General features: G+C 40.2%; 1 protein-coding gene across 13 annotated transcripts in view; it reads right to left on the reverse strand.

Moving 5' to 3' along the window:
- Positions 1-3,031: 3,031 nt before the first annotated feature.
- Positions 3,032-25,999, reverse strand: part of nbeal2 (neurobeachin-like 2) — a 53,931-nt gene continuing 30,963 nt past the window's right edge. For 6 of the 13 annotated variants that reach the window (XM_060870449.1, XM_060870443.1, XM_060870445.1 and 3 more), the window contains 29 exons: positions 24,964-25,650; positions 24,598-24,776; positions 23,601-23,757; positions 23,020-23,175; positions 21,734-22,063; positions 20,396-20,545; positions 20,089-20,246; positions 19,685-19,809; positions 19,096-19,216; positions 18,651-18,811; positions 17,792-17,925; positions 17,560-17,667; positions 17,299-17,394; positions 16,011-16,135; positions 15,506-15,646; positions 14,919-15,049; positions 14,156-14,265; positions 13,309-13,426; positions 12,925-13,022; positions 12,652-12,765; positions 12,438-12,524; positions 12,036-12,145; positions 11,055-11,227; positions 10,560-10,654; positions 10,205-10,321; positions 9,952-10,113; positions 8,109-8,257; positions 6,513-6,648; positions 3,032-4,803 (listed from right to left, as the gene is read on the reverse strand). In XM_060870449.1, coding sequence (XP_060726432.1) covers positions 4,696-4,803; positions 6,513-6,648; positions 8,109-8,257; positions 9,952-10,113; positions 10,205-10,321; positions 10,560-10,654; positions 11,055-11,227; positions 12,036-12,145; positions 12,438-12,524; positions 12,652-12,765; positions 12,925-13,022; positions 13,309-13,426; positions 14,156-14,265; positions 14,919-15,049; positions 15,506-15,646; positions 16,011-16,135; positions 17,299-17,394; positions 17,560-17,667; positions 17,792-17,925; positions 18,651-18,811; positions 19,096-19,216; positions 19,685-19,809; positions 20,089-20,246; positions 20,396-20,545; positions 21,734-22,063; positions 23,020-23,175; positions 23,601-23,757; positions 24,598-24,776; positions 24,964-25,650 — 4,536 coding nt within the window. In that variant the 3' untranslated portion in view covers positions 3,032-4,695. Of the gene's footprint in view, positions 4,804-6,512; positions 6,649-8,108; positions 8,258-9,951; positions 10,114-10,204; positions 10,322-10,559; positions 10,655-11,054; positions 11,228-12,035; positions 12,146-12,437; positions 12,525-12,651; positions 12,766-12,924; positions 13,023-13,308; positions 13,427-14,155; positions 14,266-14,918; positions 15,050-15,505; positions 15,647-16,010; positions 16,136-17,298; positions 17,395-17,559; positions 17,668-17,791; positions 17,926-18,650; positions 18,812-19,095; positions 19,217-19,684; positions 19,810-20,088; positions 20,247-20,395; positions 20,546-21,733; positions 22,064-23,019; positions 23,176-23,600; positions 23,758-24,597; positions 24,777-24,963; positions 25,651-25,999 lie in introns of those variants that run through there. The other 7 variants (XM_060870447.1, XM_060870446.1, XM_060870441.1 and 4 more) reach the window with 4 other exon arrangements.

Consider the following 25,999-nt stretch of genomic DNA (forward strand, 5'->3'; position numbering starts at 1 on the left):
GCAAATTATGATTTGAAAAATTTTATTGAGTTTTACTCTTTAAATATCTTTATTGTGTATGATATATTATTATTTTTAAACTGTTCAGTTTGTAATTTTTCAAGACGTTTTTATTTCTTAAAATCAGCATAAACCTGTTATGTGTGTGTTGAAATCATTTTTTTTCCAGCAATTATTTGTCTTGAGCTTTACCATATATTTTCCATGTCAGCAAATCAAATCAAATGAAATCTGCGCTGCTTTATTTCAACAAAAAAACCTAGTCTGCTTCTTCATCAGGGCCACAAGAACAACTGGCTTGCACATTGTTGTATTGACACTCATTTTAGTGGAATTGTCTGCTTTTCAGTTTAAACGCAGCTGTTGGTGTGTGTTTGCTTTCTCACAGTGGTCTTGCTGTTTGCTTCGTGTTGTCCACCTCATTATCTTTCAACCAACTGAAAATGACGAGCAGTACAAAGCTTTCTTGTGTGATGTGGTAACAAAAAAAATTTGAAAGACAGAAAGGCTTCCTGATATATTCTAGAATAATTTTAAGTGTATGAATTGAAAGGTTAAACTGATTGTAATTTTGTCTATGAGGAAATATATGTAGACTCAGTGGACATGCTGACAATACAGTTTTACAATTCATCACGTTAGGGCAGTAGATTAGTAGTAGTAGATATCGGCAGGTAGATTTGATCTGATAAACATATTAAATGTAGCTGATTGAGTAAAGCATGTACATACTGTATCCTTTTCAATAACTTTAACCCTTTTTATGAGTGTTGGGTTTCAGTGTGAGATGTTTTTTACCTCGTACACAGAACTTCAGAAGTTGAAGATAAAGATATTTTAGATTCTTATATCAGAGAACAGAAATGGGGTTGATATCACCATTTACTTTGAAGATTTGTCATTAAACACCACTCTGTGCGTGGACACAACAAAACAGGTCCCCAATAAAAAGGGGAATAAGAAAAATATTTCTTATTTCCGTTGTGCTTATGTAGGCAGAAATGTCCCTATTTTAAATATCCAGATGTCCACATTTCAAAGCATCACATAAACAGATCTGATGTATTATACCGTCAGTGAATTCAGCACTTGATGGCATTTACTTTGCAAGTCCAATCCCATAATCCTTGTCACACGGGGTGAGAAGTTACAAGACCCTGAAAAGAAAGCTGTAATTTAAAAAAAGAGCAGCAGCTCATCCTGTCGCTTTCCAGCGGGTAACGAATAGGTGGTCAGCAGTGAATCTGGGAGTGGAGGAGAGGATTTGCGGTTGTTCACAAGTGCTTGTGGTTCTAACAGTAAGCACTCAGACAACAAGTAATTGTCAGGGGCTTTCCATTTCTCTTCCTCCTTCCCCCTGCCTCAGGACTGGGAAGGAGATACCTGCTTTTATGGAGAGCGAGGTGTCGAGCCCTCCTCCCATTGTCAGCCTGGTAGATCAGAGACAGAATAGCGACCATAACCAACATCCCCTCCTCCCCACTTCCCCCTCCACTCGTACCTCTCTCATTCGGTCTCTCTCTCTTTTAGCGTGCTCTGGCTGGCAAGGCCACAGGCTGTCTCCCTCCAACCCCCCCAGCTCTATTGTCCCCCTTAGGGTGTTTATGGATAGAGCTACAGGATGTTCGGCCCACGAACGCATCAAAGGATTCCTCGGCCAGATAAATGTAGGGTAACTGTGACCTTTTCAACCCTGATTGGGTTGACACGTTAGGACAAGAGGAGGGAGGTGCGGAGTGAGGCATTTTAAAGAGAGAGACACATTTTTTTTCTTTTATTGCTGTAAATTTTTCAAACTTTTTATTTACTATGTGTGTAAATGTGTATGTCTGTCATTTCATGTTGCTAATGATTTGGCATTTTAATGCAATATTGTGATCTTATTATAAATAAGATATAATGATATAATCATTTCTCCTTAATGATGACAGGCTATGTGGCTTATTTATTTATCTTCATCTTAAGTAATTGCTTTATCTGGAGATATCCTGGGTCTGATCACAGTCTTGAATTACAATTCAAATCAATCAAATAATTGATTAAACAAAATTTTTTGACATTCTGGAACGTCTCCTTAAAAATAATTCTAAAATACAGTTTGTGTGCTTTTTTTTTTTTAGCACAATAGAGCGCAAGCCTATTGATACTTACCATCTTCTGACTCTACGTTAACTACCGTGCACACTAGAGTTGGTCAAATAGAGCTGATATAATTAAACGCAGTCATTAGAGAGAATAGTGCAAGCTGAATTTTTGATTTACTTGCCATTAAATAAGCCACACATTTATACTAAACGCTTGTTAAGTGAAAACAGAACAACAATAAGGTAAGAATGTAAGAAAGCTGCTTAGGTGGACTTGTTAACTGAATTATTTTGTATTATACAGATGTTGTGACTGTATTGCAGTAACTCCTGGGCTTAGGGTTAGTCTGGAGCTTATTGTGATCAGTCGGTTATTAACGCAATACCAATTGTAGATTTTCCGCTTGTTGTGAACATCTTCCTACAATACTTTTAGAAAAAAATCTGTGCACGTCTTGCTATATTACATCCTAACCCTTATTCCTATTGAACCAGTAGTATCAATGCTTCAAAAGCATGACTGTAAGTCGCTCTGGATTAAAGTGTCTCCCAAATGCAATAAAAATAGTCATGTATAAAGTCACGTACGATGTCTATATGCAGTGCTCTTGTACCAGGCAGCTTAGTCTGATACACAAACAAGCAAAACTTCTTTAACTGTTATTGCGCTGTACGTTAAACTATTTATCATAACTATAAAAGAAGGACTGAACTGATCATTCATAATCTGAAACAAAGGTTCTGAAAGTGAGGGTATGGAAAAGTCCAGAAGGAGTAGAAACCATGTAATAATCACTAACCCTAATCCCAGGAGTTATTCCTTCTTTTACTGTTTATCATTGTCTTAAAAATTAAAAAAATGATATATCACTGGTGGTTTTATTCATCACTGTGATCTTCCTCATCCTCCTAGAATACCTGATATTCCAAATGAGGCAAAAGGACAATTGAGATAAACACAATGTATTTCAATTTCACGCTGGAAAAAGATCAGAAACAAATTTAGAGAAACAGACTGCAAAGTCACCAGCCAGCCATGTGCACAGCTATATGATTATTGTAAAGACAAATCTCCCAGCAGTGTGCGTGCCAGAGCCCACCGCAGGGCATCTCCTTGTGACGTTTATTCCCAATGTGTTTACTCAACGTGCAAGGCATGAACAGGCAGTGGTGCGGACATGAAAAGACTCATTCACTCTGCACAGCATCATTCACTACACATAAGACTAGACGACATGACTTCAGTCTGACGAGCAAATTGTAGTAGGAGAAAAAAAGTGTGTGCACGTGTGTTGGAGCGCTAAGGTGCGGTACAATCGAACAAAACAGCGTTTGCGAGTGCTTAAATTCAATTAAAAGTTTATCGCTTGCCAGTGTTTGACGTGTGCGGCAGTAGAAGAAGCAAGCAGAGAAAGCTGGCTGGTAAAGAGGACGTGTGCTGGGCGATCCTGCAGCTCGAGCTCAGCGTGGCTGCATTCCCATGTGTTCCACAGACACCCAACACTCTTCAAAGGATTCAGTGTTATACCAAAAAAAAAAAAAAAAAAGAAGAGAAAAACATACCAGTGTGGACTCAAAAAGGCTGGCATACTGCGCAACACCAAGACTTACATCCATGACCAGTGTAAAAGCAGAGATGTGTTTTGCTAAGACTTGTTTGCTTCTAATGATTTGAGTCACTGAGGCACTTCACAGCTTAAGAAAGATCGGGGCAAGAATGCAGAGAGGAGAAAAAGGGCTAGAATATCTGACTGATGAGAAGTAAAGAACATATACACTTCCACAGCAAGCTTTTAACACAGGAATCAGAAAGGCACTTCTTCTAAGATAAATGAAAATTAAAAAAAAACAAAACAAAAAACAAACTGGAACCAGTGCACAAGCATCATGACTGGAACATGAACAGTGTGATTACAAATATAGAATTGTGTAACAGTGTTGTACAATATAAACACCAAACAGAATTTTTAAGGCACACGTTTTTAAAACTCGATAGTACATTAAGAATATCAAACAAATGTGAAAAAGACTAAACAGAACCTGTGCACTGATTACTGCTTTAAGCAACAGCTTATAAGCACAGGATACACACACACACACAAAAGAAAGCTCTCGCTTTCTCTTCTTCTCTCTCAAGCCCGAACACACACACACACAGTTACAAGATCTTTGTTGTTATGTAAGTGTGTGGGTAGTTTGTAAAGTTTTACACAGCCACAGCACTGCAGACCCGGAGTGAACGTTACCGCTGACACACTCCAGCCTTGTCCAGCAGCACGAAAGAGGTCTGTGTGCCATCAGCTTCATGCTCAAAGTAGATGGTGTGTGTTATTTCAGAATTCCTCCTGGCTCTGAGATCCCAGTTCGTGTGAGCGTAAGCTTCTCTCCGACTCGCAATCTTTGGAATGATTTCTACTTAAAATACAATCCAAAACAAAGAAATAGAAATGTTCCTTTCCCTTTAAAAAAAAAGTGCAGCTTTGGACGACTCTGCTTTATTCCATAAAACCAGAGCAGCAGCCCCAAGTAAGTCAACCTGTGTTCAGACTCAGCATCTCAGAGGTGTGTGTTTGAATAGGCCTATTGAAGGCATATGGAGTGTGTATGATGATCATTTCCCAGCATGCTCTGTAGGGTTGTACTCAGTCTCTCCTGCAGACACCTGAGAGATTCTGCGTGTTAATCCCCAAAGCCGTCGAGTCAAGGGACCTGAGCGCAACTGGAGGAACACAAACGCAATGTCAATTTTATTTCTACAAATCACAAACATACATATACACACAAATGATTGTTTATTAAAAATGTATTAACATATTAATTATTAAGTATGAGCTTACACTCACTGAGCACTTTATTAGGAACACTATACTAATACTGTGTAGGGTTTACTTTGCTCTCAAAACAAGCCTTCATGAAATTATGCTATTTCCATCTAAAGGTGTACCGGCTCCAGTTGGACTCTGCTTCATGAAGTATCCGGACAAGAGGAAATAACAACTACACGTGGTGTTTGAGGACAACAACCTCCTCATCAAAACACAATTGTCAGACTGTATATTTATAATCACACCCTCCAGTGTCACCCAAATGAGGATGAGGTTCCCTTTTGAGTCTGGTTCCTCTCAAGGTTTCTTCATTTTCTCACCACGGTCACCTCAGTCACTTCAGGCTTGTTCATTAATGATAAATACAAACGCATTTAAATCTATCTAATATTAATCTTGGATTTTTGTATAATATTCTTTGTATAATGTTAAAGGTTTTGTATTATGTTTCTTATGTTCTGTAAAGCTGCTTTGAGACAATAATGTCCATTGTTAAAAGTGCTATACAAACAAATTTGATTTGAACTGGTTTGTTTTCCACAAGATGTTGGAAAGATTATTTTGAGATTTTGTGCGGTGTTGCTATGACCACATCACGCAATTCCTGCAGATTTTCAGATGCTGTGTATCTCTAGTTCTGCCGGATCCCAAAAGTGACCTACTGGATTCCGATCTGGTGACTGGGAAGGTGACTGAAGGTCACTGAACTCATTGTCATGTTCATAAAAGCAATTTTAGAGACTTTTGCTTTGTGACATGGTCCATTATCATGCTGGAAATAGCTGTTAGAAGATGGTAAATTGTAGATTTGTGAAGTGATGTACATAATCAGTTACAATACTCAAATAGTCTATTGAATAATAGACAATTGATTGGTATTAACAGCCCATATTGTGCCAAGAAACATTCCCCACACCATTACACCACCTCCACCAGCCTGGACTGTTGACACAAGGCAGATTGGGTCCATGGAGTTACGGTGTTGATGCCGATTTCTGACCCTACCATCTATGTGCCACAGCAGAAACCAAAATTCATCAGACCAGGCTATAACTGTCAGTTTGTTTCGTTGAGTCTTCAGCTTTCTGTTCTTGGCTGACAGAAGTGGAACCTGACATGATCTTCTGCTGTTGTAGCTCATCAACCTCAAGTCTTTCTGTCAGCTCAAAGCAGTCTTGCCATTCTCCATTAATCTCTCTCATCAACAAAATGTTTCCATCTGCAGAACTGTTGTTCACCTGATGTTTCCCAATAGAACAACAGTTACAGAAAAACCCAAACAAGCTTGTCTGTCCCCAGCAATCATAGCGCATTCAAAGTCACTGAGATTCACACGTTTTCCTCATTCTGATATGGTGGAGATGAATATTATCTGTAGCTGTTGGTCCGTATCTGCGTGATTTTATGCAGTGCACTGCTGAGGCATGATTGGCTGATTAGATAACGGTGTGAACGTGTAGGTGTGTAGGTGTTCCTAATACAGTGCTCAGTGAGTGTACATTTAGTGGATGATGCCTTTGTTAAAAGTGTTTATGAATTATTCTTACAATTCTATCAATTTTACATATTACACCATCTTCAACCCTAAAGTGCACTCTGTTACCTCCTCTGGTTTTCCAGCTCCCACAACGATGAGTTTGCCGTCCTCCAGTCCCACCAGAATGTGACTGCTCTCCTTGGTGACTGATATACTGCGAATGGGAAGCATCAGTGCCAAGGGCTTAGCAGCCTCCGCTAAGCTGCAACATATACACACAGAATATTCATTAATAATACATATAGTTATACATATAGTGGGGTACAAAAGTACAATGAGATGGAATCTAAGATTTTCAACTGGAAATTAAAAAAAAAAAGTAAAAAAAAAAAAAAAAAATCATGCATAGAAACAAGAAACTATATTCATAAATCAAGATGTTGTGCAATCTGTAATAATGACCATGTTAATTCATTTTTACAGAAAACTCTGAACCCGTATTTATAAAGATTCTATGAATGATCTCATTCCTAACTAGGAATCTTATCTTACGAGTGATTCAGGACCGATCTCAGAGCAACAACTTTTATCGTGTACAGGAGGCGGGGCTTAACCTGTTACTAGGTACGACACATTCCTTTAAAGACTGTGATTGGTTGTCCAGTTAAAAAATAAATAAATTGAAGTGCTTTTAAAATCTGGTCTATTATAAGCCTTGACTTTGTCACTATGTTAAGATATTTGAAGCTACATCGTGTAAGGATTACGTATGTGACTGATCATATTAGAGATGCGCTAACATCTGTATGTTAAAAATGTAATAAATGGAAATGTATTCCATTTAATTGTGACACAGCACAGAAACGTTATAGCACCAAATTCTATAATTTCTGACACTTTTGGCATTTTGGCTCTGATTCGGAGATGTTAGCGTATCTCTAAATGCCATAGTGGCAGAATGGGAGATGTTATCTCTAATATGATTGGTCACAAAAATAATCCTTACACGATCTCATCTGTAGCATTTTATTAACTCACTATAAATATTGTATAAATATTTTATGCAATACATTTCTTCTCCCTCTTCACCTCTACTAAAGATAATCTTAAAACTCCTCCTCACGACTCCTCAAGACTTTTTGACCTTAAGAGCTCTTTTAATGGTTTTATCTTTACTAGGATCTTCTCTTTAATTTTAAGGTGAAACGCCCACATTTCTAAAGATTTTCTTAGAATTATGTCACTATAGGAGCAAGTCTTTGCACTAAGAATTTTCATGAATACGGATACAGATTTTTACAAAAGTAAGACTCTTCCACTGAAGTGACATGCTGATGTATTTGATCTAAAACAGATCATAATGTTTGGCACAAACATGTGGAGTCTAAGTCAGCTCGAGTGCACATTACATACTAAATACCAAGAAACTCCAAAATTCTTGGAAAGATTCTATTTTTCCACTCAAGTTATTGCTGAGGATATCATTTGTAATGAAATGATGTGTTAAATTGAACAAGAATGCCAAACCAAACCAAAGCATTTTGCCTAGTGTCCTCAAGACTTTTTTATGGACTCCAATAAAGGTTTCCCCAGAGGGACAAACTGAAGACCAGATAAGGATGATGGAATCTTTTTTTTCTAACAGTACACACCCAATTGAACGATCACACAAAGCTTCTAGTAAAACCAGGATAGAGGCAGAGACTAATGGATGATGATTACCTGAACAGTTCTTTAATGTGCAGGTTGCCCTGTAGTGTGCCCAGTATGAGGTAGTCAGAAACCAAATAGAGCGCTGACACGGCCTCCTCCAACACGGCGGACGCCAACAGCGTGCCGTTCACGGAGTACACATGCAGCGCATACTTCTCCTTCAACACAATTATATTACACAAGTACATAAATAAATATACAAACTCGTACATCGGGTTCGTATAAACAATGAAGCCGTTTAGAAATATATATATATATATACAGGGAGTGCAGAATTATTAGGCAAATGAGTATTTTGACCACATCATCCTCTTTATGCATGTTGTCTTACTCCAAGCTGTATAGGCTCGAAAGCCTACAACCAATTAAGCATATTAGGTGATGTGCATCTCTGTAATGAGAAGGGGTGTGGTCTAATGACATCTACACCCTATATCAGGTGTGCATAATTATTAGGCAACTTCCTTTCCTTTGGCAAAATGGGTCAAAAGAAGGACTTGACAGGCTCCGAAAAGTCAAAAATAGTGAGATATCTTGCAGAGGGATGCAGCACTCTTAAAATTGCCAAGCTTCTGAAGCGTGATCATCGAACAATCAAGCGTTTCATTCAAAATAGTCAACAGGGTCGCAAGAAGCGTGTGGAAAAACCAAGGCGCAAAATAACTGCCCATGAACTGAGAAAAGTCAAGCGTGCAGCTGCCAAGATGCCACTTGCCACCAGTTTTGCCATATTTCAGAGCTGCAACATCACTGGAGTGCCCAAAAGCACAAGGTGTGCAATACTCAGAGACATGGCCAAGGTAAGAAAGGCTGAAAACGACCACCACTGAACAAGACACACAAGCTGAAACGTCAAGACTGGGCCAAGAAATATCTGAAGACTGATTTTTCTAAGGTTTTATGGACTGATGAAATGAGAGTGAGTCTTGATGGGCCAGATGGATGGGCTCGTGGCTGGATCGGTAAAGGGCAGAGAGCTCCAGTCCGACTGAGACGCCAGCAAGGTGGAGGTGGAGTACTGGTTTGGGCTGGTATCATCAAAGATGAGCTTGTGGGGCCTTTTCGGGTTGAGGATGGGGTCAAGCTCAACTCCCAGTCCTACTGCCAGTTTCTGGAAGACACCTTCTTCAAGCAGTGGTACAGGAAGAAGTCTGCATCCTTCAAGAAAAACATGATTTTCATGCAGGACAATGCTCCATCACACGCGTCCAAGTACTCCACAGCGTGGCTGGCAAGAAAGGGTCTAAAAGAAGAAAAACTAATGACATGGCCTCCTTGTTCACCTGATCTGAACCCCATAGAGAACCTGTGGTCCATCATCAAATGTGAGATTTACAAGGAGGGAAAACAGTACACCTCTCTGAAGAGTGTCTGGGAGGCTGTGGTTGCTGCTGCACGCAATGTTGACGGTGAACAGATCAAAACACTGACAGAATCCATGGATGGCAGGCTTTTGAGTGTCCTTGCAAAGAAAGGTGGCTATATTGGTCACTGATTTGTTTTTGTTTTGTTTTTGAATGTCAGAAATGTATATTAGTGAATGTTGAGATGTAATATTGGTTTCACTGGTGAAAATAAATAATTGAAATGGGTATATATTTGTTTTTTGTTAAGTTGCCTAATAATTATGCACAGTAATAGTCACCTGCACACACAGATATCCTCCTAAAATAGCTAAAACTACAAACAAACTAAAAACTACTTCCAAAAATATTCAGCTTTGCTATTAATGAGTTTTTTGGGTTCATTGAGAACATGGTTGTTGTTCAATAATAAAATTAATCCTCAAAAATACAACTTCCCTAATAATTCTGCACTCCCTGTATATATATATATGACATATATGACTTGCCTTCCCAGCGGAGCAGCCCTCCAGCATGGTCTGTACCACTACATGTCCCTCCATTCCCACCTGCAGCTGGTTCACCCGGACAGAAAGGCAGCTCTCACAGGGAGGACGCAGTGTGCGTAGATACTGACCTCTCCGAACGCTGTGCATGATCACCGTCCCATCCTGAGAGAGAGAAGCAGAAAGTAAAACAAAATCTGTACTTTGTGTCAGTGTGGAGAAGGCAATATCTTGACTAGCTTTAAGTCTGACTAACTTTTGATCCTGAGATAGCCATGTCTAGCTCTGTGCTAATGGAGACACATGTGACCTCTGCATCATGACCACACAGCACCTGGACTGGTCGTGGAGACAGACCACTGGAGAAACCACCCTACACAAGAGAGAGAGAGAGAGAGGGATGAAAAATTCTCTACACTAATGCTAATTTAATTAATTTGAGCTGGACTTTGCTTGTTCATTACTATAATTGTGAGAAATAACTACAGAATATTAGCTCAGACATGTCTTGATCTTCTTGGGAAAACCTGCTGCAGTCCTAAAAGTTCTACATTCTACAATTCAGATTGCTAACATGAATGAAGTAATTTATTTTTAAATGTTGATCAGACCTGCTGGAGAACCTGCCACACCATGCAGGTGGTGTCACGAGAGCCTGAGATGAGGTAGATACCACACAGGTCTAAAGCCAGACATGTCACCACATCTAAAAGTCACATCAAGAGAATAAGTGCTTGAGATTTAGAGATCATGCATTATTATTATTATTATTATTATTATTATTATTATTATTATTATTATTATTATTATTATACGGTTACACTGTAACCAAGACCAGTTTTAACAAATGACAATTTGTATTTGGGATTCAATTTAGTTGTATAAATAATAATTAGCATATAGTTTCTGAAAGGGAATTATTTAAAGTACAAATCTTGTTATTTTTTATCACGTTTGTTCAGCGAGTCATTCACTTTGCCATTCAGCTATAAGACTATTTTGCATCACGCATCACATCATAACATGGCGCTTCTTCCCTCTGGATGTCTGGGTGTTTATGACTGATTGTGTGTCTCTGAATGTCTGGTTTTGTTTTCACGTCTCACCTATGTGACAGCAGATCCTGCCCACCAGTTTGCCCTTGGCCAGTGTAGTGACACGGAGGCTGCAGTCCCAGTGTCCCCCGCTGAACAGCAGGCGAGCGTCACTGGACACCACCAGCACCTGGGACCCCATGTCCACTCCTGGGGAGAAGGGGCCACTCAGGAACCGCTGTGTTCTAAATGTACACACACACACACACACACATTAAGTTTAAAACTTAAAACTTAAAAACTTGCCGGAAACTTAAAAATGCTTCTGGCACATTACTGAAACAATTCCATAAGTATTGGCACCCTTCAAGACAATGTTATCAATAACTAGCTATAACAGAATGACAAACAGTTCCAGAGGGGAAAAAAACTGTGTTCATATTAAACTTGAATTAAAATGAAAATCGTCATCCTCTGTTCATACAAGAAACACTTTACAGACAACAGTATGGAACTAAGAGTTATACAGTGTGGAACTAAGAGTTATACATAGACCCCTGTCCACACAGCAACAAGTGTAAGAACTTTACAGAGCCATGACCTCTGCCTCACCGCACAGAGCCTTGACCTCAACCTCACTAAACACCTCAGGGATGAGTTGGAAAACCGACCCTGCCTCCTCACCCAACATCACTGTCTGACCTCACTATGCTCTAGTGGCTGTATTGGTAAATCTCCACAACCATGTTCCAAAAATCTATGGAAAGCTTTTCCATAAGAGTAGAGCTTATTATAAGAGCTAAGGAGGATTCAATCTGGAATGGGATGTCAGGTATCCACATATGTTTGGCTTTAGATATATTTCAGAAGGAGACTCTGTGCATTTCTCTTTTCGAGTGAGGATTAGTGGGGTGCCAATAATTTTGAAACCAGTGCACTAATGAAGAAAGTTTCATGTGTGTTTTAGTCTGGATAGTATAGTACAGTATATTAATTATTAGATCACTGGATCATGTTCATGTGTCATGTTCATGTGTGCATGTGTGTGCTTACTTCGGATTGCTCATAGTGAGGTCTTTAGTAAAGGTGAAATAATTGGCGATGCTCTTGTCATAGGGCAGCCAGCTGTGTGTTCCTATCTGTCCTTTAGCACTCACAGTCACCTGGTTTACCAAAGAAACAGGACAGAAAACATAAACATGGCAATTATATACAAAGCAAAGATGTGATTGACAGGTCTAAATAAAACTAAAACATTGGTTCTTATAAAACACATTTTCATTGTGTTTATTATTATTATACAATTAACTACTGGTAATGAGATCTAGGCTTAGTCTAAAAAGGATCCAGACATGGATCTGTGTATCTGTGTGTGTGTCTGTGTGTGTGTGTGTGTGTGTGTGTGTGTGTATATGTGTGTGTGCACATATGTGTAAGAAAATGCTCATGTCTTACCAGCACGTCAGACCCCGGGATGATAAAGGAACGAGTCTGATTTCTGGGCACAATAGCCTGCACTAGAGGCACACCATCATTCACCACCTGCACACACACACACACACACACACACACACACACACACACAAAGATATTGACACACAAACTTGTTTGAATTTCTCTAATAAGAAAAACCAGTGTTTCCAGTGTCTCCACTAAAAGCGAGTCTGACCTCGAGGAATGGTCTCAGTTTGTCAAGGTGCTCGAAGAGGTTGGGAGGCAGAGAGTTGATACGTGCCTGCCGTCTGGACGCGCTCTGTGCTAACATGCGGGGAGGATGGGGTTCCTGAAGCACAACCATTCACAGCAGTTAAATGATATTCTGTAATCTACTGTATTTTGAAACATAGCGACTGAAGTCTCAAAACACATCTCTATTTTCTATGCATGTTTCATAGAGCTGCACAAGAGCTGATACAGTGGTTGATATGTTATGAGGATTGACCTTGAGTAGCTGACAAGGTGTTTGCCCAAAGTTACTGATGATTCCCTCCAGAGCCTTGCGTTCTGTCTCATTGGCAATGGCATCCAGATCCACAGCACCTGAAAAGCAATAAACAATAACAACCATCTTTACTGTATTTCTGTGTCTGTCCCATAAACAGCATGTATATATTGGTGTAGCAGGTTTGGCTTGTTTCTCAGGTTGTCTTCAGCTTGCGTCTTGTGTAACTTGCTTATTATTGCCAGGGCATGACCTTTTACCTAGCTGCACCCTGTAGCTCATTGTCACCTACCTCATTTTCTCATTTGTATAATGTCAAACAGCTTCATTTTTGTTTTTGTTCTGGCTGATGTGGAAATCCAAAATCTGCCATAAGCGTCTTACCTTCATATGTGCAGTAGTAGAAGACATTGAGTGCCTCCACAGCTTCTGGCCCTCGCTGTTTATAGCCAAATATCAGATCAATCCACTCATGCAGGTGAGCAGAAACATATTCACTCTCCTGTAAACACAACCACAATGAACGATGTATCTGTATATGTTTGTGTGTGTGTGTGTGTGTGTGTGTGTGTGTGTGTGTGTGTGTGTGCAAATATGCATTAAACATGTGTGAATGCTACTTAAGACCAAAAATCTGTGTTTTCTATTTGTATATCGTCGCTGTCGGGCGGAAACCTCATATGTCCAAATTTGGTCAATTTCATATTTTTCCATATATCGATGCTATTGGTCAGTCCCCACGTGGGTCTGTTATTTTTACAAGTTATTAACCAATCTAAAGTCTTGAAAATAGCTTGAGCGCAAATCTCATAATTCCATTGGACACTTCAACTGTCCACCTCTTCCTCACTCCGCGGGAGAGATTTGCGGCATATTTATTCTCAAGAAGAGTCGCAACGAATCAACACGTCTTCTGAGGTAAATGTCTTCAAAACACTGGGCTCAAAGAAAAAAAATCTTGACCCCCGCTAGTTCTGGTGCTCGTCTGAGGACAGGAATTTAGCGCAAGACAATCCACTGCAACGCGGACTAAACCCTGTGCACTGCAGATACGGCGTTTTTTTAATTTCCTGAAAAATAACGGTTTTGGAGATACGAGGATTCCGCCCGACAGCGACGATATGTGTGCGCCCATGCTGATGAACTGCCTGTGCAGGTGCATGTGTGTGTATGTGCATGTGTGTGTGTGTGTATATATATATAAATATATATGTCTGCACGTGCAAATTACCAGCGCCTGGCGATGTTTTCTGATGAAATCTTCTCTGGAAGAGGCCCAGCGTGGCAGTACTACATTATTCACAGACTCCTGATTTACCTGTAAACAGCCCAGATTGAACCCTGTAAAATAAAATATGGGTTAAAACAATCCTAGAGCAGCTCAAAGTGCTCTATAGCAAGGAAAACCAAAAATCCAAATGACATTCTATCCAGTGTGTTCATTCCTTATACTCATTTATACACTACTTGACTTAATAATAAATAAATAAACATTAAACATTAAAGCACTGACAATTTGGGCTGCTCTCTGTTGTTTAAAGAAACTCATTGTGTCTCAGGCTTAATAAGGACCCTGGCTGACACATTTCTGGTGTTATTTACGCAATTTCTATCTTCAGTAAGTACTTTATTCTGACCAGGAACACGGTGGATCCTAAGGCAACTCAGCAAAGCCACTCCACCTACTGGCATGTTATTGGTTGGTGTAAAACCAAGAAGAACCACATAAAGAGAATCCTTTCTAATGTCCTGTGTGTAATTATGCCATGAGAAAGACACACAGGATAAGATGACCTCAACACAACGGGTTCTGCATGAGCATTAGGAACAATACCATATGAAAAAGCAACCTGATGCAGATTTGTGGCCAAACCACATGATAATAAATATATATAAAAAAAATGCCATATGATATAAGGAGATATGTACAAGGGGTGAGCTGTCCATACAAAATACATTATAGAATAAAGAGAGATGATCTGTCGGATATCTACCGTTCATGTTCTGCAGAAATTCTGGAAAGTAGAAGAACTCAGGGATGAGCTCTTTTACATCAGCGGGGCTCTCCATACGAGCCTGCCATGCTGCTGCTACTGAGTGGAACTGTCTGTCTGCGCAGTCAAACCTGCACACACACACACACACACACACACAAAACTGCTAATTTAGCAAAATGAAATATACTCAGCCTTGGATAATGTAGGAGAGAACACAGCTTCACAGCTTGCTTCATGTGTAATACTGCCATCTACTGCTCAAGCACAGTGACACACTCTCTCTGCTCTTTAATCACAGCTTCCAAACTAAAATTGAATTTGACCAGCAATTTGTTTACACACCTTTCATCGTGCCACGTATAAAATCTTTATATCTGTGGAGCTGATGATGCAACATCATTAAGGACTTTAATACACTAATGCTGCAAAGATCGCTTCAATGACCAGAACAAACAAGAACAATAAAATACTGTAGATCATATTAGGAAAACAAATAAAAATAAATAATAATAATGACACCATCATCGACACTATCTGTCTCGGTCGTGTGTTAAGTGTGTGATCGGTGTGAAGTGTGACCCTACTTGCCGCTCTGCAGCTGGATGTGCAGTCTGGTGAAAGGCTCCATGCGGATCATGTAGTGCATGACGCCCGCCGCGTTGGAGTAGTGTGTGCCGTAGTGGAACTTATCAACAGTGCCTGTAGGGTCTTCAAAGCTCTCGTACCTGCACACACACACACACACACACACACACACACACACACACACACACACACACACACACACACACACACACACACACACACACACACACACACACACACACACACACACACATTAAACATTACATTCGGATGAACTCCCTTCTGTTGGTGTCACTATAAATACAGAATAAGACATAGTACAGTAGTTTAAGAATAACACGGCTTTAGTGTTACTGAACTTTAAAGGTTACTCCTTGCTGAACAAATCAGTATACATTTTTGTTTGATTTTGTACTCGAGCCGAGCCAAATGTCACTGTGACTCGAGTGGCCTGGATTTGAAGGTCAGGTGTAGATGATATACACTAAGGATAAAGTAGCTCACTTCTCTCTGACATCCTGAGCATGGCGAGGGTTCACCACTCCGATGGGCTTAGACAAATCTCTGAACACAGCCGGGTCTTCTAGATCCAGTACACTGGATGTGTAGTCACACAGCACCCAGGGGAACTGAAACAGACACACACATATGAACAAACACACACACAAATATGCACAAACACAAACACAGCTACGCGCACACACAAACACATATACACTCAAATATGCACATACACATGAACACACATGGACACATACATACACAACACACACACAAATATGCACATACACAAACACACACGGACACATACATACACAACACACACACAAATATGCACATACACAAACACACACGGACACATACATACACAACACACACACAAATATGCACATACACAAACACACACGGACACATACATACACAACACACACACAAATATGCACATACACAAACACACACGGACACATACATACACAACACACACAAATATGCACATACACAAACATACACGGACACATACATACAGTACACAACACAACACACACAAATATGCACATACACAAACATACACGGACACATACATACAGTACACAACACAACACACACACAAATATGCACATACACAAACACACAAGGACACATACATACACAACACACACAAATATGCACATACACATGAACACACACGGACACATACATACACAACACACACACACAAATATGCACATACACAAACACACACAAACACATACATACACAACACACACGGACACATGCATACACAACACACACACACAAATATGCACATACACAAACACACACATACATACACAACACACACAGATGCAGACAAACAAACACACATACATACAGAAACAGACACACAAATACACACACACAGACACGCGCACACACACACACACACACAGATATGCACACAAACACACACTCAAATACGCAGATATACACCCAGACAGCACACGCACACAAAAATGGACATACACAAACACACACAGACGCATACATACACACAGAGAGAATCGCACACACACACACACAAATACACACAGATGCACACACACACACAAAAGACACACAACACACAAAGACACACACCCACACAACACAAATACACATACACAGATACACACAGAGATGCGCACACACACACAAAACATACATGCACACATACACACACACACAGCAGGTCCTCATAAAGTAAAGCAAATTCATAGAAAGAGCAGTTAGACAGTGAAAGCCGTATGAGAAAGTAAAAGTAGTGCAGTTTTACCACAGGGTACTGCGACAGATCGTTGTAGGTGCGACCAGCAATGGTGTTGAGCTGCATGAGATACTCAAAGTTTGAGATCTCTCTGCACACCCATTTCTGCAGGACAGACACACAAACAATATAAATATCTGTACAAAATCGAGACAAGAAAAGCATCAGAAAATGAAGGAAAAATAATTGTTCAAATTCTTAAAAACAGAGTATGTCATTACTCTATAACAGATGAAGAGAGAATGCGTCAAATAAAGCATAGAATAACACCTGAGTGAGATTGGAGGCTTTGAGGAGTTCCTGAGGAGAGCGGGACCCAAAGTAAAACAGATTAGGTGGCCTGAGCCCGAGAATCCTGGAGTAGACTTTGTTCCGTACCTGTAGTCAGAAAAAAGCATCCGTACAAACACATGCTTAGAACAGCGTACACAAATCCTTCAGGAGTGTCCGTCGTACAGCAGGTGTAACATCAACCTAACGACGACTCATACACTGAGCTCACCTTCTTCTTGAAGTTGATGAAGTAGTGAGCCTGGTCGATAAAGAATAGCTCGAGGGCAGAGCGGCGCAGGTTATAGCGTCTCAGATGGACCTCTCTCAGCTGACTCAGTGTCCGCTTGAAATCGAAGCCTATCCCTGCAACAACACACATTTAACCCAACATTAAAACTCTGACATATACATTCTGTGTATTGAAGCGTTTGTGTCTTGTATCTGATCCATTCAACCATTCCATGTATCCTGATTGTATATCTCATCAATACAAATTGTTCAGTAAGAAAAACCTATCCTGACGTCTCCACTACGTTTCGAAGACAATTTGTTTTCGCAAATAAAAGTTCTTCACTCCAGCAGAAGACTTAGTAGAAAAGTTCATTTAGGTATAAAGGACGAAAAAAAAAAAGTCTCTCTCAAATCACATGCTAATTTTAGTTACTGATGGTATATTAGAGGTTGTTTCACCTAATTTCTTAAACATTAGCTAGCATGATATTCGCTCTGACAACAAACTAGCGGTGTGCTAATAGCTGTCTCAACACACACAGCCTTAATAACGAGTGTAAGAAAGGTTACATTGCTGGGCATCTGTTAAAGTTAAATATAATATAAATGTATTAGAATTATATAGAAATAAATCTATATTTACATGTTTAAATATACTGTAAAAATCTCTTGTACATGTATGTACATGTACATGTATATGCCTTCTGTGTGTGGGTGTGTGTATACACACACACACACACATCTACTTTTCCTGTGTATGTCTTTTACCTTTACCTCACTGCAATGTTCTGTGTACACTTTATTTCCAGCAAAAAACATTCCACATTGTGATTCTGATTTTTCCGTCTTGTCCGTACCTTCCTCTGTCTCCTCCTTCTCACTGCTGGCATCGTAGAAATAGATGTGGTGTGTTGTAACCTCGAGGCGACCCATTACCACAGCCTCTATAGTGATGAGCTCACAGTCCTCAGAAAGCACAAGCTTCTCCTTTTGGCTCTCTTCTTCCACTTCCTCCGCCCTGACACACACACACACACACACACACACACACACACACACACACACACACACACACACACACACACACACACACACACACACACACACACACACACACACACACACACACACACACACACACACACACACACACACACACACACACACAGAGCTGCTGTGTAACACTCTGACACTAAGCACATGCCTGGGCTTTATGTAGCATTATTATTATTACCATTACTATTATTATTTATATGCATTATTTTGTTGTTGTGGGTGTTGTGTGTAAGTGGAGCTGCTTACTGGCTGTCCATAAAGACAAGGTCCTCTTCCTCCAGTTGGTCGTCTTCCATGTCACTCACTTTAGCTTCCTTAGCTACAGCCAGTGGGAGGGGCTCGGCAGAACTGCGAGGGCTCTCAGCTCCTACAAACAATAGAGAATGCACACAAATAACTCAGACGTCACATCACAACTGTTCCACATCAGGTCAGCAAACAGAGTTTATCTCTAAAACTAAAAAAAAAAAATCATTGTTCATAACGTGCTCACAATGCCTGTCGTTGTGTAATGTCAGGTTCGGGTTTTGTTTATACGTAATGTGTAATTATGATCACGTCTTTGTTCTAGCTATTAAGTTTCCAAGTGCAAGTGTTTTGGTTTGTCATATGTTTTGTTTAAGTACCCTTGTATTCTCTCATGACTTTGTGTAATAAACCAATGATCACATTTATCCTGCGTACGAGTCTGGTTGACTACGTTCTCTGGTACCGTGACAATGTTTGTATCCCAGTTCATACAACTGAAATTCAGTCATTTAAAGCCATCTGTAATTGAAGTGGATGTTGCGTGTGGTTGTGCATATACATGTGTATTAAAAACTGTGATACACACCCATGTTATCCCGGAGAGCACTGGCCTCGCTGTGAGAGTCAAAGTTGTAGTTGGGCACAAGCTTTAAACGCATCTTGGAGTACGTCTCTGCACTAGACAGCTTCCACTTCACTTCTGGTTGACCCCTAAAATATAAACACACAACAATTAAAAAAACGCTACCTTTTAGTGGAATGAATTCCAGGCATTTGGTACAAAAGTATAGCATTTAGATTTATTTACAATTTATGCTTCATTATAATTATTATTCTATAATTCTACTGTACTGTCTTTATACTGTATGTTTATCTGTTAGTGATACAGAATCAGCTCTTCATGATCCTATGAATCTACAAACACAGCAGGAACAGTAAGAATTGATGTAAAATTCTTGCAGGACCCTGGATTTACTCGTGCACACACACCTGTTTGCCCATGCTCTTCTTTCACTGGTGAGCAGCCTGCACAGGGATTTCCAATGCTTCCACACCACCTCCTGCTGGCTGTTATTTAGCTTCTGTCCGCTCATGTAGCGACTGTTTTCAATGCGTACACGCTTCAGGTATGGATCTACAATCAACTCCTGAAAACCCACACACACACACACACACACACACACACACACACACACACACACACAATTACCAGTGATAAGCAGGAGTTAAAACAGAATGGTAGTCAAATCTGTTTCCTTCATTAACACAAAGCACATCATCAAGACTAGACAGAAACCTGAAACTTGGCCTTGCAATCTGCTTTTTCCCTGTGCTTCTTTTCAGCGGTGCTCATCAGATCATCAAAACAGGAGTTCCAAAAATTGGACAGTAAGTCGTGACTTTTCCCAAAAGTGTCCAGCTCATACTGCTGCATGGTGGGTCTGACCTGGAAATGGAAAGAAGAAGAAAAAACACAGATTAGCTTACAGTTCATTGAAATGTCTAGAAATATGGACATACATTGTGTACATACACAGATACAAAGAGCTGAACATAACCTGCACATGCATAGATATATCTGTGCCACACATACACACACACATTCAGGCATGGAATGATAATGTAGTCTGTGATTTGTATATACAACCCGAGCAGATTAATGACTGTCTTGTCATATTCTGCTCCATGAAGTCTCTCCAGAGCCAGCGAGGTAGACATCTGTTTAATCTACACCCAAGATTTATTTTGCAGCTGGGAGATGCCGCAAATAAATCACACCTTCCTATCTGCCTTGCTTTGGCAATGCAGACTGCTTTCATCTCAAACTGGTCTAAATATGGACTCATATCGCAGACAGGATCAGAATCCTCGTCTTAAAAGAAATGCAGTGCTGCTGTGTGCATTATTTGCCCAGTTAAATCGCCCATTTGATCCATAGAGTTGTAGTACAGTCCTGATAATATACACATAATTATGCCATAGTGGTGTTGAACTCTGAATCGAATGAATTAACAGTTGAGTCATTTTTCTGAATGTACTTCAAATCATATTTTAAACATTCTCATTTTTATAGTAACGTATTATTGACAGCACATGGCAGGGCAAAAAATTTTTTTACAGTAGTTCATATTGTGAAGTTTTCTTTAAGGAAATATTAATTCCACAGGAAACTGTTCAGGACGGACGGCTTCTCGGTAACACGTGCTCGGCCAGCTGCAATATATCCATCTTTAAGAGAGAAAATCTGTATACAGCACTAGCGTGTCTTGTGTACACTTCCACTTCATACCAAAAATGTAACGATAAACTCATTAATAAGTTCATTAATAAGTATTACAATTAAATTCATATTGCTGTGGCGTAAAGGGAATGAAATACTTTGAGTCATGCCAATACTGGAAAATAATCAACTTTGAGGTAGTAAGGGCATAACACCACCCCGATGTTGAACAGCATGCACTGTCATGTTTTATTCTGTCCTGGTTGGATAGCTTTTTATCCAGAAAAACAGCATTTATTATTTTTAGATTCTACCCGCTGTAATACGTTGCTGAATGTAATTGTCATTCTGGATGTCACGCTGTGCTTTAACGCATTACTGAGACTGTAAGGTCGTTTCAGTCTTTTTACTCACATGATTGCAGTAGAAGAGCTGCCACTCGACTGTGTTGCAGTAGGACAGCAGGTCCTGGGCGAAGGTGGCACTACCATTGGTAGGGGGAAGACTGGGCAGAAGCTGCTGCAGCTTTGTGGGGTCAGCGTGCTGGTCCAGAAGTGTGCGGACCACAGGCACCAGAGGCCTCAGCACTGCCTCCATGCCTGCTGTACCAAGAGTCAGAGACATGCCTTCTGCAGGCCACAGAGTGGCTCCCAGACGACCCAACAGGAAACACACCTCCTCCCATGAGAGACACAACACCGTCTGTAGCAGACTGTGTAGCTTCACACACGCCATCTCACACACCTGTGTAAACAACCAGTGCAGATGCAGAATAAACATTCATGAATTGCCCTCGCTTATGTACAATGCATCTCATTTTCACTGATCATATCAGACTCTGCCTCTGAACATCCTTTGTACTGTATGTGTATTACATTCCATATTATGTTCATAATTTTTGTACTTAATGTGCAATATGCTACTTCATGACCACACATACTTTTTGTCCTGATAGGACTGTACAAATGTAGTGTAAGGATTTAATATATATAGATGCTTAAGGATGGACACCTGACCGTCCTTCCTGTATGCACTTCTTCCCCAAACTGTTGTAGAATCACACAACTGTACAACATGGTATAGCATTACAATTCCTCTTTACTGGACCTAAAAGGTCTCAAACCTGTTCCAGCACAAGGCCAAGTCAAAGAAGATGCGATCTGGAAAGGTTAGAAGAACTCGAATGCTGTTCTGACCTCAACCCCTGAAACTGAACACCTTCACCTTTGGCATGCTTTTCCTTTGGTCTGTGATGTTACTAGACCTGTGTAGCTGTGGCTGTTATTTTAATTTTTGAGCTTTCTTTCTTCTTTTTTCTTCACGTTGCATTTGCTTAGCTCTTGTGAATGGAAATATTTCCTACTGATTGGGATTTTTTTCTCTGTTTAAATAGTTGTTCCTATTTTTTTGACCTGTTCCAAATATTTTGACGGAAGAAAAACAGACTGCTCTGAAACAAATTCATTGAACTAAATCCTTAAGACAGTTTTTTAGAGATAGAACAGAAATAATGTGAATACTAAATAGTAAATTAAATATCACCATCCACAAATTAAATAAGCTATAATACTGCCATGAATTTAAAGCAACTGTAAGACTGATAAAAGATTGCTTATAATAACAGGAAATAGCTGCTGTTTCCTGATGATAGTTCTTCACATAAGTTCTTACTTTACAAATTGAGTTTATAAATTGAGTACCTGTGCGTGTACCTGTGTGTTCTGCTGCTGTATGTATCCTGTAATGATCCACAAGCCAATCTGGGCCATCCGTTTGAGCTCTGTAGCGCCGGCTGTTGAAGAAGTGGTGTGCCATGCCTGCAGCCTGTCGAGCAGATTCACCACTCCTTCAAAGATCTGAAAACACACACACACACACACACACACACACACACACACACACACACACACACACACACACACACACACACACACACACACACACACACACACACACACACACACACACACACACACACACACACACACACACACACAACAATGCTTACAGACCAGAGAAGACACACTACTCAAACGATGTATGGGTGTGTGGATATACAGGATGTGTGTATAGGTGCATGATAAAATAGTGCAGCTATAATATACTGTACTCACATTATGTTTCTGATCGGATCAATTTAGTTGAAGTTTCAAAATTGGCATAAAAACAGATTTCACTTTCTGACAGAGACAAATTTCTATGATTGCTATTAAAATGTTTTATCATGTATGTAAGTATGACAGGCGGAAAACAGTGGGACGCTTATACTCGTATCCTGTACCTTTTCACTCCACAGAGTTTGATTGTCAGTGCCTTCTGCAAACAGGAAATCCTGTAGCAGTCTGAGGAGGCGAAGCAAGGAGGGAATATGAGGCAAAGACAAGCCCATTGAGTCCCGCAGGTCTGAAAGAGATGACTCCAGCATCATCTCCAAAAGACTGAAACACAAACATAGAGTCAATATACAGTAGAATTAAATGAATCGATATCCATGGAAGCAAAGAACACAGTCTTATGTCATTTTTTTTTTCTTTTTAAACCACAGCACTCTCGTTTCTATAGTAACATCTTACGTGGGCTTCTACGGCAGATGTAATGCATAAACAGATTTAAAGAGATAAAGTTTTCTGTCAAGAGAATGTAATTTGTGCTTTGTTTCTCAACATCGTGACGTGCATTTTTGTATTATTAAATTCACAAGAAGAAAAAAACAAAAGAGAGAAAGAGAGAGAGAAAGAGAGAGAGAGAGAGAGAGAGAGAGAGAGAGTATGATTTTTATATCTACTATAATGTAAGAATACACAACATTATAAACATGTAGATTTTTTCGTATCATTATGTTAACATATCGACTAACTTAACCCTATAAGCAAGCACAGTATTGTGCACATTATAAGTGAAAATAAATAAATTATGCCAAAAACGACATGCATTTATTCAGACCAATGATGTGTACACACACACACACACACACACACACACACACAAACATATACATATAAAATAAACATTTTTAATATAAATAAACATTACAACGTGTCAGGACAAAGCCTGGACATTCATTATGTTTGACCTGGAAGCCTAACTGCTTTATCCTACCTTCCAGCTGTAACATGTTGTGTATGACTAGTTGCAACAGATGTTTCTTATCAGTCAGAGTTTTGAGCTACTCTGTGATTGTTATGTCAAAACATTTCATAGGATTTCACACATCACACATAGGACACACCCCAGTGGTATGCCAGTAATTCGACAGAGGTGAAATTCATGTTTCTCACTTGCGCTTGATATCATCCGGGTGGCGTACAAGCTGCCAGGAAGAGCCCAGTTTGGTGAGGGCTGAGAAAACCTGCCCTCTCTCTCGCCACACCGCATCCTCTGTACCATCTGTGCCAGTCCACAGAACTTGGAACACAATGTTAGTCAGCAAGTTGCACAACTCCTCCTCTGGGGCCTGCTGAAGAGAGATAGAGAGCCAAAAAAGAGAAAAGAAGTGTTGAGTGTTTAAGTACAAAGTAAACTCCAGTATGTTTACCCGGTCCTATGTTTCTGTTGTCTGAAAAATGATTAAGGTAAAATGTGGCAGCTTAATAACATAAGCGAAACAAACACGTTTATATCACTTATGGCTGTCGGTGCTGTACCTGTGGGTTGGAGTTGTTGGAGATGGTGTCAGCGGTTGGAGGCTCAGTGGAGTAGATGGTGTCATCCAACACATTAGACAAGCTGGAACTCTTGCGTGCTCTGAGCCCAAGAAAGGGCTTATTATATTCTATAGAAGACGGAGTGTCTGGAGTCTGAGGTCCTCTTTGCCCTCCCAGCTCCAGATCAGGAGAGGTACCTAAGGGTGACATAGGCTGATAGAGCCCCTCATCCACTTCCTCCAGCAGCTGTGTGGATGGCACGTCCACTGTGTTGGACAGCGATGACGAGCGGCTTCCCTGTTCCACTGAGTCAAAAGACTTGAAGTTCATCGAGTCACTGAAGCTTTTCAGTTGACCTCCAACAGGTGGAGATAGAGACAATCCCATAAAAGTCTCTGTAATATCCCGAGATGCTTCTTCCTCTTCATCGTCCTCGTCTTCTTCTGCCTCCTCACGCTGGGAGCTGTAAGGGATGAAGATGTCAGAGCGAGGGCCGTCCACGCTGTCATCCCTTCGGAGAAGGGGTCTGGTGGGTATAGGCTCCAGGGAGGGGTGAGGACTGGATACACTAGTAGTACGAGACTCATAGGACTCTTTGACATAGAGTTTAGTGAGAACGTCCTGCCAGCCAGGCTGACGGGCCAGCTGTTTAACGTAGTCGTCGTTGGAGTAGATCAAGTAGAAAAGCTGCAAGTGGTTACAGGTGGAGGGAAAAACATCAGGTTATACTGTTATCACCAATATCTCTAAACCTAAACTATATTCATACACCATTCATTTTTTTTTAAAGAATTCTACAGCACTTTAGAAACAAATCTCTAGTTAATGCATTTGTGTATTTAAAAATGACCATGGACATGAATTCTGATGCTTTGGCACAATTTCATCTCAATTTTCAACATTCATGAAAAAATCACGTACTGTAGTTATCATGATTCTGTACAACGCTTCTGTTCTCAGAGAACAAGCAGACTACCTTAAACACGGAAAATGCATTGGCAAATAAATAATGAAAATGAGCAAGGGTGAAAACCTG

The sequence above is a fragment of the Tachysurus vachellii genome, chromosome 5, assembly GCF_030014155.1.
Source record: "Tachysurus vachellii isolate PV-2020 chromosome 5, HZAU_Pvac_v1, whole genome shotgun sequence".
NCBI lineage: Eukaryota > Metazoa > Chordata > Actinopteri > Siluriformes > Bagridae > Tachysurus > Tachysurus vachellii.